The 18,863-nt window shown below is 52.4% G+C and overlaps 5 protein-coding genes across 5 annotated transcripts; 4 read left to right on the top strand and 1 right to left on the bottom strand.

Moving 5' to 3' along the window:
* Nucleotides 1-419: 419 nt before the first annotated feature.
* On the top strand, nt 420-1,313 carry A1O5_07457 (uncharacterized protein; the record flags this gene model as incomplete). Its single annotated transcript, XM_007748046.1, has 2 exons — nt 420-930; nt 958-1,313. 2 exons carry the CDS (start codon nt 420-422, stop codon nt 1,311-1,313), a joined length of 867 nt encoding a protein of 288 aa, XP_007746236.1.
* A 3,531-nt stretch (nt 1,314-4,844) lies between these two features.
* A1O5_07456 (murein transglycosylase) lies at nt 4,845-6,098 on the top strand (the record flags this gene model as incomplete). Its single annotated transcript, XM_007748045.1, has 1 exon — nt 4,845-6,098. The coding sequence occupies one exon, from the start codon at nt 4,845-4,847 to the stop codon at nt 6,096-6,098; it is 1,254 nt and encodes a 417-aa protein (XP_007746235.1).
* Nucleotides 6,099-7,536: 1,438 nt separating this feature from the next.
* A1O5_07455 (uncharacterized protein) lies at nt 7,537-11,112 on the bottom strand (the record flags this gene model as incomplete). Its single annotated transcript, XM_007748044.1, has 2 exons — nt 7,537-9,001; nt 9,065-11,112. 2 exons carry the CDS (start codon nt 11,110-11,112, stop codon nt 7,537-7,539), a joined length of 3,513 nt encoding a protein of 1,170 aa, XP_007746234.1.
* A 1,144-nt stretch (nt 11,113-12,256) lies between these two features.
* Nucleotides 12,257-13,856, top strand: A1O5_07454 (uncharacterized protein; the record flags this gene model as incomplete). The annotated part of the gene is made up of 3 exons (XM_007748043.1): nt 12,257-12,529; nt 12,613-13,695; nt 13,758-13,856. The coding sequence occupies 3 exons, from the start codon at nt 12,257-12,259 to the stop codon at nt 13,854-13,856; spliced, it is 1,455 nt and encodes a 484-aa protein (XP_007746233.1).
* A 1,650-nt stretch (nt 13,857-15,506) lies between these two features.
* Nucleotides 15,507-18,281, top strand: A1O5_07453 (uncharacterized protein; the record flags this gene model as incomplete). Its single annotated transcript, XM_007748042.1, has 4 exons — nt 15,507-16,131; nt 16,191-16,641; nt 16,724-17,081; nt 17,133-18,281. The coding sequence occupies 4 exons, from the start codon at nt 15,507-15,509 to the stop codon at nt 18,279-18,281; spliced, it is 2,583 nt and encodes an 860-aa protein (XP_007746232.1).
* Nucleotides 18,282-18,863: the final 582 nt, after the last annotated feature.

Below are 18,863 nucleotides of genomic sequence, written 5' to 3'. Positions count from 1 at the left end.
GGCTTCACCGCTACCTGCAAGACTGCATGATCGACGCCTATTTGCTGTTCTGAGCTTCAGTCGTAGCCACTTCTTCTTTTTGGAACTGCACATCTCCAATCATTGCTTCTTATTTTCTGCCGACCTGATGTCCCTCAGCCCCCGAATGCTATCAGACTCTCAAATTCAAGGATCGCTAACCGGGGTCCCCATCCAAACTCTTGACATGACCCTTTTCGCTTCTGGGGCTGCGGACATTGTACGTTTTTCGATTGCGCTATGAAGCTATGGCATCGCACAATCACGACGGCAATGACACTCCAGAATCCCTTTCCACCTCTTCAGACATAACTCCGGAGTCTTCAGCGCAGCCTCGTCCTCCAAGGCGGCAGTCTAGCGTTCGCTTTTCCGAGAACACCAAAGCCCCCTCCCAACCTCCCATGTCGTCCTATCGTCGAAACCCAACCGAGTCGGATGAGATCACTCCCATTCGAACGGCCGACGGACAGCTAGATCGTCGGTACAACACTACCGAAGAAAGGGCTACTCCAAACACTGTCGGGTCTTCAACTCTCGGATCGACGACTCTCGCAGGCTCCGGTCAGGAAGAGGAACAAGATTGCGCGCAGCAAGAGCCTAAACGCGCTTGGACGCCGGCGTGGCTGAAGAAGATTCCGGAAAAATATGGTTCGGTAACACTGGAGAACAAAGGATCCGTGGCCCGGGACCATCTTGCCCTCGAGAGAACCTTCCTCGCCTGGCTGCGGACCAGCCTAGCATTTGCGAGCATTGGCATTGCCATTACCCAGCTGTTTCGTCTCAACACCGCCATTCAGAGTCGCAGCGAGTCTCTCAGCGTACGGCAGGCGCTGCCTCTTTCACCGCTCGTCGGACACTCCTTGCCAGACGAGCTCCTGCCCTTTCTTCAACAGATCGCTGCATCGGTTGCAAGTACGCCGCCGCCGATACCTACTTTAGGCCCTACTCTCCTGGACCAACTGCTTCTCCTCCCGCCGCGCGATGTTGGCGGATCTGCAACCTCTAACGACTATTCGGGTGAAACTGGCGTTGAAATTGCTGCCTTAAACGATGTCGCCGCCACGAAACTGCGCCATGTTGGAAAGCCGCTGGGAGCGACGTTCATTGGCGTCTCCGTTGTCATCTTGTTTATCGGCTTCCATCGCTACTTCGAGGCCCAGCATTGGATCATACGTGGCAAGTTCCCAGCGAGTCGCGGAAGCATTTTCGCCGTGTCCTTTGTTACGGGTTCGCTCATCATCGCGAGTTTTGTTGTGGTGCTTGCGATATCTTCAACCAACTACGAGAAGAAGTAACAAATGCAATATCCATGTATCATAAGGGCAGACAGCACTCGATTCTGCATCCTTTTGCGGAAAATCCGGTGCATTGTCCAAAGGGTTGTTTAACCATTACTGCCCTAACGAGCGTCGGAGTCCTCGTTTTGATCAAATTCACCCGAGAAACACTGATCCTTTGTGAGTGATAGGCCTGGCCAAGTTGCCCCTAAATCTATTCGCCCTGTGTGCCTAAAAGAGTTGCACGGAGATATTGCCCAGATTGGGAAAGACGAGGCTTCACTTTGACCAGAATGGCAGCCGCGGTTTTGCTTGAATTCGCCGGAGGATAGCGTGTCTTCCTTCTTGTGCAGGGCATACGCGCGAGATATCAAATGATGCACAGTGCTCGTAACACTTCTTGACGGCGGTGTTTAGACGCTGGGCGGATGGGTTGACAAGCATTTGAGCACCATAGCTAAGAGGGAGGTTGTCATGTCGTGATACGACCCTGTGTTGACTATGCCTACATACAGGCACTGTTGTATTTGTATTGCTATATGTGCATAATCTGGTTCTATGGAAACGAGAGACCACAGCTCGAGGTCACGACAAGCGGTGCTCTAAAGCTAGTTTAGTTGACGGCACAGAGTGCATTCAATAACCATCACCACCACTCCGTCTCCGTATCCGCCTCTCTGTCTGTCTTTCTCTATAACAAGCTTGTCCGACAATGTTTCCATGCACAGAAGCTCTCCTCGTCCGGAAAGTCTTGAGCGTCTTCAAGAGCGATCAAAAATACGGACTGTCTTGATGCGACTTCCAATGGAGTTTCTTCTCGCCTGTCCGTCCAGCGGTGCTGGCACAGAGCAGACAGCTGCATCGATCTGTTCGTTTCTTTGACCCCGGTGTCATGGGTTGGGTCAGGAAAATGTGTTGGAGGCATTGCATGATCCATTATTGGGAGAGTACAGAGGACTCGGTAGTCCGTCGTCGTCTTGAAAGTATTTGGGTAGGCCATCATCTGTCAGCCTCAGCCAGCCCGGAATAGAGGAGGCGCAAAAGGCGCAAGAGGCGAGAAAGCCGTGTGGCTCGGAAGATTTGCTGTTGCTGGCGCTGCCCGTGCTGCAAGTCATCTCTCGCTTGGAGATCTGGGCTTTTGGCAACCTACGTCCCCTTCAAATTCCCCAGCCACCATCTTTTCTTTGCTGGGTCCTCCTGTGCTTCAGTGCGACAGTGACAGCTCTTCCGGGATCCAAAAGGTTAAAGTGCTTGCGTCGGTGTCCAAGATTGCAGGAGCGTGCAAGTGCTGGAAGGGTGAAACAGGACAAGCAAGACGGCGGCTGGAGCCCTTTGAGAGGCGCCGGAGAAGGTTGTGCCACTCTGCGGTTGTGGTTGGGTGACAATCGATAAGGACCGACGCCGCCAAATCTTTGTTTTAATTTAGTAGGCTGGTGAGTGACCTCCTCAGACCAGAGTTTGAGGCGCTGTTTGACCTAAACACTCGGAGACAGGCCGCTTTTCTCAGGGTTCCCCCTCTCCCCACTGGTTCCAGAAACAAAAACCTTTACCGAGAGCCACGATGCAACGGGTCGTGGACTCGTGGCTTGGGGGGTTTCGTAAGTAGGGAGACCATTGTGGCCGTGGCGCGCTGCTTGATCTACCGAGTATGGAGGACTTGTACGGGGTACATAATACATAGTATGAATAGATATTGATGGCTACGGTGATTTCTGAGCCCGAAAGGATGCAGCAGGAGGCAATGTTCCCTGCGCGCCGCAACTCGTACCAATCCATTCCGCTTCAAGTCCGCTCGCCAAAGAGATGAAGTGTGGAGATGGGAGGTTGCATTGCGTCCTCCGCTGCCAGACGCGTGGTTAACCCTGTAGCAAGCAATCAACTTGTGGCATCTTCGAGCAAGCATCAATTGGTGGTACCTTTGCATTTTGGCAAGAGCCCGCTGCGTCGCTCAAGCCTCACAGGGAATTTGCTTCCTTGTTGCTGGTAGGTAGCACAGCTCGGTCAATAGTAACCAAGTCATGGTACACGAAGATGGTTGCGTTGTCTTGTCCGCGCAGGAGAAACCTTGAATTGGGTCTGCTCGAGATCAGAGCCTGAAGAATGGCTCGAGATAGCTCCCATGTCCATGGGCCCCATTCTGCGGGTCACTTCATTCCAGCTGGATGACGAATGATTTGGTCGCGTTTGCTACAGTATATGGAAGAGCAGCAAATGAATCAACATTGAGAGAAACGATCCTGATCTCACGTACCTACATATATACATAGACGAAATCAAAGGTCCTGGTTTGTTATCTTACACCCTCGGCGGCTCCCTTGGTTCAACTCAAGTCGCTGCAAGTAGAGAGGTGCGCTGCTACTTGCTGGACGCAACGACCATTTCTTGTTGTGTGCGAATGGGAAATTTGGGATCCGGTAAGCGAGTGCACTGCATGCGTATGAGGACTGGTAGAAGTTGCATGGCCTCAATCAATGGGCTGCTTGTTTTGGGATGCGGAGGAGCTTAGCAGGGTCTGTAGGGAGATGATTAGCTTCCTTGTCACCTCCGCAATCAAGTTGTGTTGATTGATACCTTATCACCACTCTCGCTTGGTCACTCTGATCAGTGAGCGTCCAGGATAACCCAGGCCAGCAGCGACGGTGGATGGGCGGTTGTTGTCGGCCTCTCGACGGTTGTCGCTTTGTTCTCAGACTCGTTCGTCTAAGCAAGGCCCAAGCCAATGACAGACGGGGCTGCGATCTGGGACAAGGGATAGCTACCTTGGGAAAGCAGCCAGCTTTGTTAGCGGGCGATCGAGGGCGCCTCATGGTGGAGCAGCAATTTCTTTGTGGTGCAGCGCAGGCCATTGACCAGCAGGGGCGCCTCTTTGGTGCCAACCACCAGCAGTGGCCCGGGTGCAGGGGTGCGCTCCAGGCTTTACCTGTTCCTGAACGGCCGCTGGGCCACCCCCAGACACATAGGAATCACCCAAAGAGACGCCAGTGCCCAGAATTGCGTCGGTCGTCTCCCCTTTCCCATTTCTTTCCCAACCTGCATATTCCATTGCACACCAAACTGAACACTGCATTCTCTCTCTCGTCCACCACAACTGTCCATCTCTCTATCCTCTTCATCTCTCTCCCACCCGCCCTCAGTTGGCCCACGTTCATTACCAGAGAGACATTTCTCTCGTTCACTCCTTTGTACAGATCCCTTGACCTAAACGCCAACTTCCTCCCTGTCTTCCATCCCTATCGAAAAGCCCAGCTGGCACTCGAGCCTCCGTGTCCAACATTCCAGCACTGATCATATGAGTCTCTGGCTTTGTATGCCCTCCTGACCCTGCAAACGGCCTCGAACATCCCTTGCTTCCTTCACCTCTTTCATTGGCAAATTCATTCTCCGCAAACATTGGAATCAGACAAAGAGCTAACACGCGGGTCGTGCTTCCAACACAGATTCGTCTTTTGCAGTTGGACATTACCTATACACTCGTTGACAATTTCCCCAATTGCTAGTCTTTGAAAGACTGTTGCGTACACTCGTTTCGACAATCCCAACGCAGTCGACATGAGATTCTCCTCGATTGCCTTGACGGCAGTCGCTGCCACGGCCACTGTCGCCCAACCTCACGTCCACAAACATCGACGCATGCACGAGCACAAGGAGCGGGATGTCACCGAGACCGCTTGGACGGCGGGCCCAACCGCCTACGTGTATATGCTCAATGGCAAGGAGCTCTCAGCTGGAGAAGTGTGCGACGGTCTGGAGGGCCATGAATTGAAGTTCGTGGATGGTCAAGATCCCGGCGTTTGCTCGCAGGTTTCAACAAGTACCTGGTCTTCAGCTTCTTCAACTTCGACCGAATCGAGCGCTGCACCCTCGACCACTACCTGGTCGGCACCTGCGTCTTCCTCTGCACCAGCAGAGTTCTTCCAGAAACCATCTTCGTCAGATTGGTCCAGTCCAAGTGAATCTGCAAGTTCCAGCTCAGCACCGACTCAATCTTCGTCTGTATCCTCTGGCGGCACTGGTATCAACGCACCATTCCCGGACGGTCAACTCGATTGCAGCACTTTCCCCTCGCAGTACGGTGCCATTTCTCTCGACTACCTTGGAATGGGTGGCTGGTCTGGCTTGCAAGCAGTTACCATTGCCGGTGGCTTCGTTAACCACATTGTGACCGGTGTGTCGGGCGAGACTTGCACGGAGGGAATGATGTGTTCCTATGCCTGCCCTCCAGGATACCAGAAATCCCAGTGGCCTTCGACTCAAGGAGCCACCGGTCAATCTGTTGGCGGCCTCTCTTGCTCTGGCGGCAAGCTTCACTTGACCAACCCTGGTCTCTCCAACAACCTTTGTATTGCCGGTGTTGGTGGTGTTCAAGCTACTAACAACGCTGGCGGTGTTGTCGCAATCTGCCGTACCGATTACCCTGGGACTGAGTCTGAAACCATTCCAGTCGAACTCCAACCTGGTGAAACAGAACAGTTGACCGTTCCTGATGCTGCCAGCTACTATGAATGGCAAGGACAATCGACCTCTGCCCAGTATTACTTGAATCCTATCGGAGTGTCTGCCGCTCAAGGCTGCCAATGGGGATCACCTGGCCAGAATATTGGTAACTATGCCCCCATCAACTTTGGCGTGGGTGCCAAGGGAGGTGTGACCTGGTTATCAATCTTCCAAAATTCCCCAACAACCAGCACTCAGTATCAAGGTACTGTTGAGTTGAAGGGTAACTTGTCTGGATCTTGCAAATACTCCAACGGTCAATACTGTGGTGCTAGCGGATGCAATTCACAAGGATGCACTGTAAGTTAATTTCCCTCCCCTCTGGCTATTGCCGCGCAAGGCTGACTTTGTTGTAGGTCGCGGTTATATCGGGCACTGCAACCTATGTCATCTCCAACTAAGCAAACTATCCAAACTATATCTCCCTGTACATGTTACGATCTACTTGCTTTCGTATCGCATATCATACCCGGCGTTGACGTCTGGTTTTCCTTACGCGTTTTTCATTGCTAGATTAGAGCGTGGTGGAGCCTTCAGGATCTACAGTGGCAGACGAAGTCTTGTTGGATACTTGGCATATCAGAGAAACAGATCTCAAGAGCATATGGAGTGGAACGTGCCACTGCGACAATTTTGGTCCGGTTCTGGGTCTTCTATTGGTCGGAAACCGCCGACTTCATCGGCTTCGGCTCCATCTCGAAGATGTTCCTCCCATCGGATATGGAACGGAAATAACCAAGGCACTGGCACCTGTGGAAATATCAACAGTTGCACGCTTATCTGGTCATTTCCATACAGACTCGACATATAACTGTGGGAGCCAACTCGATCTGGCCAAGTTTGGAGCAGCTGCGGTGCCATTTTACTCCTTGCACGGGCCTGGATTATGATATACGGATGAAGTGGATGCTTTGAAGAACGGGATCGGCCTGATATCCGAAGACTCAAACTTGGAAAGAAACTCTCGAAGTCGGATTCGGCCGCATGCGTCCTTTGTGCCCCACTATCCAACATGCTTGTCTAGACGTAGCAATAGTGTACAATATCAATAGAGGGGGATGTCATGCTCGCAACTAGCAACCTGTATCACACGTATCATGTACAATGGGAACACGTGCGTCTCGTTATCAACTCTACTCGGTATGTACTTGTGCGAGGAGGTCCAGATTCCAGAGACCGCTCCATACTCGGTACTGCGTCTGTCCTGCTTCGCCATCAAGATAAAGGAGAAGCGTGCATGCACCTGATGACGGCGGCCTAGTCTTCGCCGAGTTTTGTTCTCTCCAAAAGAAGAAAGAATGAAAAGCAAAAAGAAACACGCCCAATCTTAAACCGCAGGCGATCGGCCTTCGCTTCCTCGAACCATTTCACTAACCGACAACCGGTATCTACTGTATGAACCTAGCACCTATGTACGTACTACGTAGCGCCCGCGTAGTATGGGCAGTACGGGGTACGAGGTCCTCACTCGGACATTGCTCCCCTATTTGGGGTGCCTCTCTGCACCGTGTAATATGTCCTCCGTACCGATCTTTTCTCTCGTGTCTTGGGCAAGGAAGCATGACGAGGAGAGAAGAGCCACATTGAAGATTTGATCCTAGGGCGCTACATACATAGGTCCGGAGTCATTTGTCCTCTGGGCTCTCCTCTCTTTGTCTTTTTTTTTCCCTTTTCCTTTTCCGCTTCCCTTGCCCTTCCCCGCCCCTATGGATAAGATTGATAGGGCCCAAATTGACAGTGTCCTCGTTCATAGAACTTGCAGAACCAAAGTCCACTCCATCTCACGGCACAGCACCTGGTCCTTCTCCTCCGTTCCAGGCCCACACGCTGCGGTGCCTACGCCAGCGACGTCCGCGTCGAGGCGCCACAGGGCACCGTTCCTCCTCTTGCCCGGCTCGAGCAGGTCGCATGGGTGCTTTGCGTTGGCGAGCGTTGCGGCGTCGTAAAGCTGCGTGGAGAATTGCATGTGTGGACGATCTTGCTCGGCATTGGGGCCTGGGAGGTACGTTGCGCCGAAGATGGGGACTGGGATGACTTCGCTAGTTAGAGGACCTTGCCTTGCCTTCCCGTCGGCACCGTCGTTGTCGTTGTTGCCGTCTCCAACCTCTGCAAAGAGAGGGCCGTCCTCTGACGGTACCGCCGATACCGTGCACCACCGTACTTGACTTCGGTTCCCGTTCTCCTGGGGTACTTCGTAGTGTTGTGCCATGTCGGTGATTTTGCGTTCCCAGATCCCCACCTGCTGAGAGAGGTATTTGTCATTATAAGACTCTAGCGGCCCGCGGCCGAACCATTTTACGTATTTGTATTGAGGTGCGAGTTGGATGCAATGGCCGATCCGGGGCAGGTTGCGTGGGTGCGAGCCATGCGGGATAAGGCGCGTGTGGATTTGCATCGTCAGTCGAGGTTCCGTACCTGCGGTCGAGGAGTAGTCGACGTGGTTGCTACTGCTGGGACTGGCAGTCGAAGCGGTGCTGATAGTGTAGGTAGTAATAGCATCAAAATGCCAGGCCAGACTTGGTGGGGAGAGAGAATGCTCGGCTTTCAATGTCACCACCGGAACCTCCACGACCTCGTCCGCCGAATCCGCGTTGATCCTTGTCGAGGGCGTCGAACTCGGCTGCATGCTCGCCTCGAACCTCCTCAACCGACTTGTCATCATATGCAGACCGTATCTTTTCCATTCGCCCGTCTGCCATGCAACGTCATTGTCGGTAGGTGGTCGCCAAAAGTCCAGAGAGAGCAACGGGGAGGGCGAGGCCGGGTTGTCGCTCTCAACACGGGTGTCGGACAGCACTGGGTTGGAGTTGTGGGTGAACGAGGAGATCTGCCCGCGGACGCGGTCGAAGGTGATGGTGGTTGTGGAGTTGGAGATTTTGTAGTCCAGATGGGTTGAGGAGAAGGTGAGCACTGGCGCGCTGGAAGAAGCGGGAGATGAAGTTGTCCCTACTTTGCTTCCGTGCTCGGAAGAGAGAACGCTGGTGAAGGATGACTTGAGATTTGTGGCGGGCTTGCTCAGTTGAGTCTGATACCACGCTATCACATGGCCGGCCTTTGCCCATCGCTTGTCCCTTTTCAGCCGGAATGAAACCGTGAACCAGCATTCGTGGGGAGTCTTGTTCTTGAAGACATCATCTGGAAGATGGATTCTTCCTTCCTTGCCTGGTGGGACTGCGGGAATGGCTAGTACTCCGGCCGCAATGAGCTTGGTCCTGTTCAGGGGGTCGTTAGGTGAAGCCCTGTTATCATTTGAAATTGGGGCAGGATTAACCAACCCTTGCGTACAAGCTTGGACGTCGTACTCCGCCCTGACATGTTCCAATCCAATGAAGTCGTAATGGTTTCGCAAAATGAGATCTGTCCCGTCAAGCATGGCCTCAATTGGCTCGTATATCTTCTTCAGTTCTACCAAGCCCCGAGTGGGTGTATGGTCACTGTGACACAGCCCGTCCATGACGAATGTGCCATCGTTCGGCACATCTCCAAAGTCGCCACCATAAGCATAGTATTTTTTACCGTCGGCATCTTCTTTCCAGAGTCCGTGGTTCGCCCATTCCCAGACGAATCCTCCTTGAAGCCGTCTGTGAGAGCGGAAGAGGGATCGGTACGTGCCCAAAAGCCCTGGACCGTTACCCATTGCATGGGCATATTCACAGAGGACGATGGGTTTCTCGAAATCATCGCCCTCGGACTCTGCCTCCCTCTTCAAGTCTGCAGGAGATGTGTACATGTGAGATATCATGTCGGTGGACTTGGCTTGCCAGTCTGGCTCGTAATGTATCAGGCGGCCAGCATCACGCTGCTTCGCCCACTTGGACATGGCAGCGTGATTACGGCCGTAGAATGCTTCATTGCCCAACGACCAGATGATAACACTTGGATGGTTCTTGTCCCGTTCAACCAACTGGTGCATCCGATCAAGATAGGCAGATTCCCACTCGACGTTGTCAGAGGTGTAATCTGCAGCGTCTTTGGATGTACGTTGTACCTTCTCATCGTAACCCAGGGCGTCAAGATTGAGCCCTAAAGCGGCTGCAGTAGCAAAGCCATGGCATTCGAGATCTGCTTCGTCAATGACCCACAAACCCAATTCATCACACAGGCCAGGGAGTCCAGGGTGGGAGGGATAATGAGAACATCGCACTGCATTGATGTTGTGCTTCTTCATAAGCAGGAGGTCGCGACGAACCCAGTCGAGTGATACCGCTCGGCCGACGTGCGGGTGGTTGTCATGACGATTCGAGCCTTGGAATAGAATGGCTTTTCCGTTGACGCAGATGTTGCCATTTTTGAGCTCAACGGAGCGAAAACCGACACGGTGGTGGATAGAGTGAATCGGAGTAGTACCATCTTTGACTGGGCAAAGGCATATATCTAACCGGTAGAGATAAGGTGTCTCTGCAGTCCATTTGCGTGGATTCGAGACTTTGATCGAATGTGAGTATTTTGTAGATCTTGCTGAAATGAGGATATGCTCCTCCTTGTTGATAGTTCTGCCTTCGGTATCCCCAAGTGTCAAGGACAGGCAGCAATCATCATCCAACACCAGATCGAGGTCAACGTCCAATTCTGCGTCCTCGTACTTTCCATCAAGATGCGTCCTGATGAAAAAATCATCGATTCGTGTCCGACCTGGAAATGCTATTAGATGCACGTCGCGAAAGATGCCAGAGAGCCACCATTGATCTTGATCTTCGATATAGCTTCCGGAGCACCATTGGAGAACTTTGACCAGGACATGGTTGGGTTTGCCTCTCACCACGTGCCTTGTGACATCGAATTCTGCCGGATTTCTACTCCCTTGAGCATAGCCAATCTCCACTCCATTCAGCCACAGATAGAACGCGCTGTCGACTCCGTCAAACCTCATTCTCAGCTGACTAGACTCGTTGAATGTGGAGGGGAGATCGAAATCTCGACAATAAGTTCCAGTGGGATTCTCGGTTGGTGCATCAGGTGGACAGACGGGAAAGGGGTAGACGACGTTTGTGTAATGAGGTCTGCCATAACCCTGCAATTGCCAATGGCCTGGAACATTGATGGGGGCCCAGGAAACCTCCTGCCTTTTTAGATCGTATGGGGAATTCGTGCTGAATCTTTTACAGTCAGGCGCCTGTTGAGGGCTCGGAGAGTAATTGAAGGACCATTTCCCGTTCAAGCACATGGCCGTCTCCGGAATATAGTAGGAACGAGGGGGCAGACGATTGCGTTGGAAGATCTTCTGATTGCACCAATCTGGAGTCGACTGAATGCTGTCTGGAGATACCATGATATTAGTCCTCTCCATCGGGCGTCTTCCTTCTTCATCATTTACCAACTGCATCTTCTTGGGGGATAAATGCTAAGATCACGAGCATGCAGAAAGGGAGGTGTTACAAGAATGATCACTTCCCGATCAGATGACTTGAAGCTCATCAATCTACTCGCTAGTTCGTCGACCAATCCTAAAGAGCTTTGAGAACACATGAGGGAAAAAAAGAGGTCTAGAAAATGCGGGGTTGGCAAGGCTGGATATCGGAAAACCTTCCTTATCAGTGAACAGCGAGGCTGCATCCCTTATGTGGAGACAAGGCTGGCTCAGAACCGAATTGCTGGCTGCAATTAGAAATCTGGCGATCGGTCCCGCGGTGTCACCATTGTCTTTTGCCCAGCTGTGCCGGGGAAAGGCGGAGACCCCGAGGTGCAGTAGTCTCTCATTGCTATCCATAAGGACCGAGAGATGGGGAAAGCCAAGTTGGGAATGGGTTGTGTTGATCCCCCAGTTTCTCCAAAATGATGAGAAATAGACGGACGACTGTACTCTTTTTCTTTGGCTTCGTTACCGCAACCGTGCTGAGTTCATCCCCTAGCTTGAATATTGATGGCGAATAGGATATCAAAGTGAGTATGTAGCGGCAACACCACAGCTTTGGGCTCTCGGGATTCAAGCACCGTCAGTTAACAAGGCACTGGTTGCATCGTTGCGAATAGTTACGTACACCAACCAGGCACCCAGATAGGAAAAGGTCAGAAATGGGATTCAATCGAGGCAAAATTAAGCCCACCATGTCTCAAAAACGAGGAGCAGCGACGCGGCGGTGGCGGCCAGGTCTGGCTCACGTCAAGATAAACGAATGACATAGACATCAGATGGGGCGACCAAGTGACCGAGGGGACCTGCATCCTCATTCTCTGGCGCGGTTGATCAAGGACACCCAAAGGCCTTGGGTCGACAAGTTCGAGGACGAAATGTCACCAAGGACGTCACCAGTGGCAAACTTAGAGAGCCTTCACTTCTCGAGAGTTCAAGACTGGATGGTTGCACCTGAGACAGTTATGCTCCGCCGTTTGCCAAGCTTTGAAACTAGAGTGTCTCCGTCATTTTCCGACGACAACCTTTGGGGCACCATAGATCAATATTTCGATGTCCAACAGCCAGCACCACTAGACCACCAAGTCACGTTCTACTGAAATTCCAGGACCAGAATATGAAGCAGGTCGCGCTCCCGCTGGAGGACCTGCATGTTTGGGCTCATTTCAATGATGTTCAGCTCTTCCAAGCTTCGATCGAACCGCACATAATGAGAGAAGATGGCAACGACAAAGGGGGTGGCTTGGTCGCAAAGAGCGAGCATGGTCCGGGAGAGCCACTTGTTGCTGTCCCCAGCGAACTGGTCTTGTCAAAAGAGCGAGTTGAGCAATATGCAAAAGCAGATCAGGATCTAAAAGAACTCATCGAGGCAGCAGCTGCCTTGTCCCAGGTAGGCCTAGACAACAGCGTGTCTGAAGCATCCATCAGGTAGGTCATCTTTGCATCACACTGACTCTTCGGCCTAAATACCAGAATCCTCGGACGGCAGTGCTATTGTTTCTCATCTACCAGATGACGATCAACATTCCCAGCTCCCAGGGCCGTGCGCTGGGGTTTAACAATCCTTTCGCCGGCTATGTCAAACTGCTGCCGCACGAGATCCTTCTCCCGACATTCTACACCGCTGAAGAGAGGAAATTACTCATTGGCACATCTCTCGCAGAAGCACTGGACCAGAAATTGATTAGTCTGGAGCGGGAATTCGACAATCTAAAAGCTGCAACTGCAAAGATCCCCTGGTGCCAAGAGATTTGGTGGAGTGAATGTGCAGATTGCTTGACCTTGGAAGATTGGAAACTTGCAGATGCCATGTATCGCTCTCGTGCGCTGGAGCTGCCCCGCAATGCTGGCGTTGGCATGGTCCCTGTCATTGACATGGCCAATCATGCCTCCGACCGCCGATACAATGCCAGGTTCGAGGTGGATGAAGGCTCAGGCTCCATATTGCTCGTTGTCCGAGATGACAGGATCGTTCAACAAGGAGAGGAGATTACCATAATGTACGGGTGCGGCGGAGCATGCGAGATGATATTTTCTTATGGGTTTCTGGAAGAGCACGCGAGCAGTGCCAGGGAGATGTTCCTCAGTTTGTCCATCCCAGCCGACGACCCTCTACGAATGGCCAAGATCCGGTTGGCGCAAGAAGCACCAGGGGTCCGTATCTATGTCGATGACTCAGATCAGGTACGGTGGGAGAGCAGCTTTGTCTGGTGGGCATGCGTCAACGAGGAAGACGGTCTAGATTTTCGAGTGGAGCAGACTATCGACGGAGATGCGGAGCTGAAGGCTCTGTGGAAAGACAAGGCGCTTGTCACGGACACATTACAGTCCATCTTGCTTCAAGACCGCCTCCGAGACATATTCGTCCTGCGGGCCGTTGTAACGGTGCAAGAAAGGATTGAAGCTCAAGGATCACAACTCGCAGAAAGTGAAGATCACTATATCAGCACTGTTCGCAGTGATCAGGTCAGAGAGTCGGTATATGGGCCCATCGGGAAACTTCGGGGGCTGGAGATGAAGCTCCTGACCAGGGCCTATGAAACGCTTGAGAGAGAGGTACGTTACTTCGCATACTGCATATGTTACTAGCGCGTATTCTAATTCCCTACCTCGTACAGAAGGCAGGACTCCTGGAATCCAAGGTTGTCGGTGACTACTTGGCACAAGGCCAGGCCGACACGGAGTCCCCAGCTGGAACCCCAGACGACTTTTCGTAAAACCAGGCTCGTGGTTCAAATGCGAGATGGACAGAGATCCCAACCGAAGAAATGCTTATTCAGGCTTCCATCTTCCATTTTAAAGCGGGTCAGCCCGGAAGGCATGGTTTGAGTGGTGTGAGCTACCAAATCAAAGTACGGCTTTGAGGCACTTCTGCACTTGAGTGGGCTGACGACGCATCTAACATCCGGACATGGCAGGCAGAACTTATCGCTGGCCCCTCCTTACCTCTTGCAACAGGGTGGATCATCGAGTCGTAGACAATGTGGCTCATACTGGGGTTTTTCCGCAGGCTTCCGTTCGTCCATGGGCGACCGACAAGACTCGTGCTGGGCCGGAGACAGTGCTGTGACAGCCAGCGACGACAATTCAACCCTCGAGCTGAGATGAAGGCTCTTTGCAGCACCATGTACGTGCTGCTACCAAAGGTGATGAAAGCCCAGATCCCATCTACATCATTGCCACTTGCCACCTCTTTTGAATTGCTTCATGGTGGTGTTTGAGCGGTTCCGCTAGACCAACAGCAAGACTGGGCAAATTAAGCGAACGAGGCAAGAGGAGCGGTAGTTCGATTCAAGTCGAGGCCGAGATACGTTTTCAGTGGTGGAAATCGATCGCATGATGTCGGGAACCTGACCCTTCTGGGCGGGAATTGCTCGGGTGGATGGAAGCAGAGGCGACTAATGCGCTTTGGTTGGATCCCAAGCCATCTTACTGAGGTGGCTGCGTCGGAAAGGTCGATTCGAAAACGCTATTATTGGGGCCTTTTGCCCCTTCTGCCGATCTTGTTTGTGACTTGTTGGTGCTCGACGTCTGCGGGGAAATGGAACCCAGCTGGAACGAGCAAAGAGCACGATAGCCTGTAAGAAGAGAATTCACCCAAGGGGATGATGGCTTGCCTGCCTATGTCGTATGCGTTGAGGCCACTTGGATGGAATCTGGGCGGAATAGCCGGTGCCCGGCCTGGGGACACTAGGCCCCGTAGGGGTTTCCCAGGCCTTCCTAGGCTCCCTAGCACTTGCCTAGCCCTTGGACTCGGAGCGCTGATACTCGGGGTCTCAACAAAACTTTCACACCCCGCGCTGTTCCTTCCTCGCTCCATGCCCCGATGTGCATCCCCAGGCTAGCCCCAAGCCACCCACAGTGGCCAGGGAGCGGCCTATAGTTCATATTTTGGCCGTGTCGGAGCGAATTCCTCCCAAATCCAATACACTGCGAAACTTCTCCTGCACAACTCGAACACGAAAAGAAAAACTTCATTCAGACCACCCCCCCAGACATCCAGATCCCGCCCTCCCTGCAGCTTGGTTCTGCTCCGTACCCTTGTCCAACCTCCCGTCCAACGCAATTCACCCAATCGAATCTTCCCTCGCCCTGATCTTCCTCGAATACGCATCCAACTACTCTCTTCTGTCGCGGGGTGGCATGTTGTCATAATCTCGCTCTCGCCCCTGTGCTTGTTTTTCTTTTACATCCGATCCTCGTTCTCTTGGAAGTTGTGGACATTTGTTGAATCATCTGCTTGAAAACGCCCTTCCTTAATCTCAACCCCCCTCCCCCCCCCGGCACGACGAAACGTGGTTTCTTGTACTTTATATGCAGCTGCAATACTTGCAACGCCGGTCACAGACCTCACATATCTTGCCACGATGCCCGGCATCTTGCCGATGAAGATGATTCGCGTGGGGAGCAGTACGCAGAGCAGGATTGCGCAAGCTTGTGACAGGTGCCGCAGCAAGAAGATCCGGTGCGACGGCGTGAGGCCATGCTGTACTCAGTGTGCCAATGTCGGCTTCGAGTGCAAGACCAGCGACAAGCTGAGTCGCAGAGCTTTCCCCAGAGGTTACACAGAATCATTGGAAGACCGTGTTCGCGGCCTCGAGGCTGAGGTCCGAGAGCTCAAGGAGCTGCTGGACGAGAAGGATGAGAAGATCGACATGCTCTCCCGCATCCACAGTTTCTCTCCTCCCTCTCGAAAGTGCTCTGCATCTTTGTCGCCTTCACATGCCGCACAGGTCAAGGCTGAAGTTGAATCCGCCAGAGAAGAGGTGTTGCACGTTGAAATCCCGGCACCGGTGCAGCCCAAGGCCACTTCGACTGGTTCCTCGACCACGCCCTCCTTCGTCGAGGCATTTGATCAGAAAGTACAAGAAGCTGGCCAGCAAACGACTGGAATCTCGTCGTCTGGCCTACAGAAAGTCATCCAGCCCACGCGGCGAACCACTGTCCCTGGCCCCAAAGTACCCCCAAGGCTTCATTCTGATCAATACATAAGTATGTCTATTTACTACTTCGCCCTTTGCTATTGTCGCGCACCTTACTAACACGAGTAGATCTCTTCTTCCAGGAATGGCAACCGTTGATGCCGGTTCTCCATCGACCGACGTTCCTTCGAGTTTATGAACAGTACCTCGCCAACCCTGAGTCGGGCAACTGGCAGAGCAATAAGCAAGCATACGCTCAACTATTCTTGATTTTTGAAATTGCAGCGCTTTCCAATATTTCCACTCCAAAGAAGAACACTCCGTCATACGAGGCTCAATGGCGCAAAGCTCTCTACTCGACGTCCTCCAATGCTTCACTCCCAACCCTCCAATGCCACGTCCTAGCTCAGATCTGTTACATGCTGCGAGCCGACTACACCCATCTAGCGCGTCATCGTGGCATTGCAATCACAATGTGCCACGAACTCGAGCTCCATCAGGGACACAAATATCACAGCTTGTCGCCTCTCGAGGCGGAGACTAGAAAGAAGGTGTTCTGGAGCCAATATGTCCTTGACAAGTAAGTTCTTGGTTTCCTTCTCGACGTCAACATATCCGTAAGCCTTTCACGTTCGTCTCAAATGACTCACACCTCTTTCCAGATTCATATCTGCCGCGACTGGTACTCCAGTCCTCCTCCGAGACAGTGACATAACCACAGAATACCCAGCCGACGTCGACGACGAGAACCTTAGCACTCAAGGTTTCTCTCCTACTCTTCCTGGTGAACTGACCAAGATTTCGAGCGCACTTTCTTTGTTCCGCCTTTCCAGAATCCTATCCAAGGCTTTGGATACCCTGTATCCCGCCAGAGCTAGCTATCAACTATCGTTGACCAAACTTCATGCGCTCTCTGACGAGCTTGATCAATGGTCAGAGGAACTACCTGAGCATCTTCGCTTGCGCTTCTGCAATGACAAGCCAGCGACGAATTTGATCGGCTGTAGATCGCCACTATTGGTATGTTTGTGGTCCCTTCATTTTCTGCCCCGAACTCTAATCATTCCACAGTCACTCGCCTACTTCTATACTAGAAGTTTGATTCACCGACCGTTGCTCTGCCACGCGTCAGGAAGCGCTTCCTCAGCTGCGGGCATCGTTTTGGCGGCCGCAGGCAAGCATGTTCTCCAGATTCTTGATCTTCTCCTAGAGCGCCGCATGAACTATACCTTCCCACTGAACAAGGCCGACCTCCTGCTGAACTCAGGTTTGGCGATACTCTGGCAATCGCTTGATTTGGAAGACGACAGCAAGCTCGCCAAAGACAACCAAAAGTCCTTAACCATGCTCGTGGGCATGCTGCATTCCGAGAATGCGCCAGCTGCGGTGGAGTTTCAGAAGATCGCCACCTGCTTTATCCCAATAGAAGCGCGGCCGGCTTCGTCACGAAGTCCAGATCAGACCACTACCAGCGCTCAAAAAGCGGCTAGCACAATGCCTGCTCCTGCTGAATCCAGGTCAAAATCTACGAGGAAGCAGCTGCAAGCGATTGCCTCACGATGGTCCTCATTTAGCAACAAAGGAAAGCCCGAGGACCCCAACAGGCGTGCTACTGTGCCCCAAACTGGACCGACGCCCCTTAGCCCAGCCCGTCGTGCAAATAGCACTATCAGCTTGTCTTCCACCCGATCGTTGCCAGTTTTGCCAGTGGCCACTTCCTCGCCTCGCCAAATCAACGCCCCAGGGCCACTGGGTACTCCAGCCATAAACCTAGACTATCTGCCGCTTGGGGATGAGTTTGGCGACTCGCAAACCAGGACATCCTCGAGCACGATGCTCCCTCCGAAGAAGCAGCCAACACCTACCCTTCCCGACTCTGGATGGGAAACGCTTCTAGATGGGTTCGACCCAAATAACCCGGTGATGTATCAGGAAATTCCAGTCAACACCAATTCGCTCTATCAGGTACCCAGCAACGAATGGACTCCAGACACATGGCACCTCTCGGGCATGGATCTTGCGGCGAAAGCCCCCGTGCCTCAAAGCCTGCTCAGCTTTTCCGAGGAATCCTTGACAAGCGGTGATGATTTTCTATTTAGCACTGCCGGGAGCCACAACGGCTCAACAGTCACAGGCGACAGTTTGGAACTGCCGGAGACATATCGGGGTATCACCATTCCGGTGGACGATGAATTTGATTTTCACGAGGTGGAAGCTTAAGCTACCTGTTCGAACCAGTGTAGGTTGATGAGTTCCGCGCGAAGACTCTGTTCTTTGGGAGTGAATTGGTTGTTCTTTCAGCGGGCGAAGGCTGTTTGAAAAAGGTTGTACATTGACGAGAAAATGTTTGACGATGTGACCATGGTATATACCCCCGATGCTATCTGGATTTGAGGCAGGGTTGAAGGCGGATTTGAATATGTAGGAACTTTTGACGGATGATTCCACGGCTGCAAGAGATGCAATGAAGTAAGAAGAAGGGACATGGAGGCAAAAATTGATATGCGGCAAGCCTGTATGTGGCAGAGGGGACGGTCCTCCCTAGACGTGTCGTGTGTTTAGCGAAGCTCCAGTGTGAGCAAAAGCACAAACTGTGTTTTGTTTATATTTGCAAGAGTGAGAATAAAAATACGGAGTACATATGTATTGATACTTCACTTCCAAGTAGCATTTGATCCGTCCAGAAACATGGCCAGGCTATTGATCGGACGCGAGTCCCGTACCTACCTAGGTATGCTATTCGTCCTTGCTATGGACCTCCTTTGCCAATACAATCTCCATCCCCGGCCTATGTACCTACCT

This window comes from Cladophialophora psammophila (assembly GCF_000585535.1).
Source record: "Cladophialophora psammophila CBS 110553 chromosome Unknown aczJe-supercont1.11, whole genome shotgun sequence".
In the NCBI taxonomy this organism is placed as follows: Eukaryota; Fungi; Ascomycota; class Eurotiomycetes; order Chaetothyriales; family Herpotrichiellaceae; genus Cladophialophora; species Cladophialophora psammophila.
Note: the sequence above shows the minus strand (reverse complement) of the source record. Positions and strands in the feature narration are given on the sequence as shown.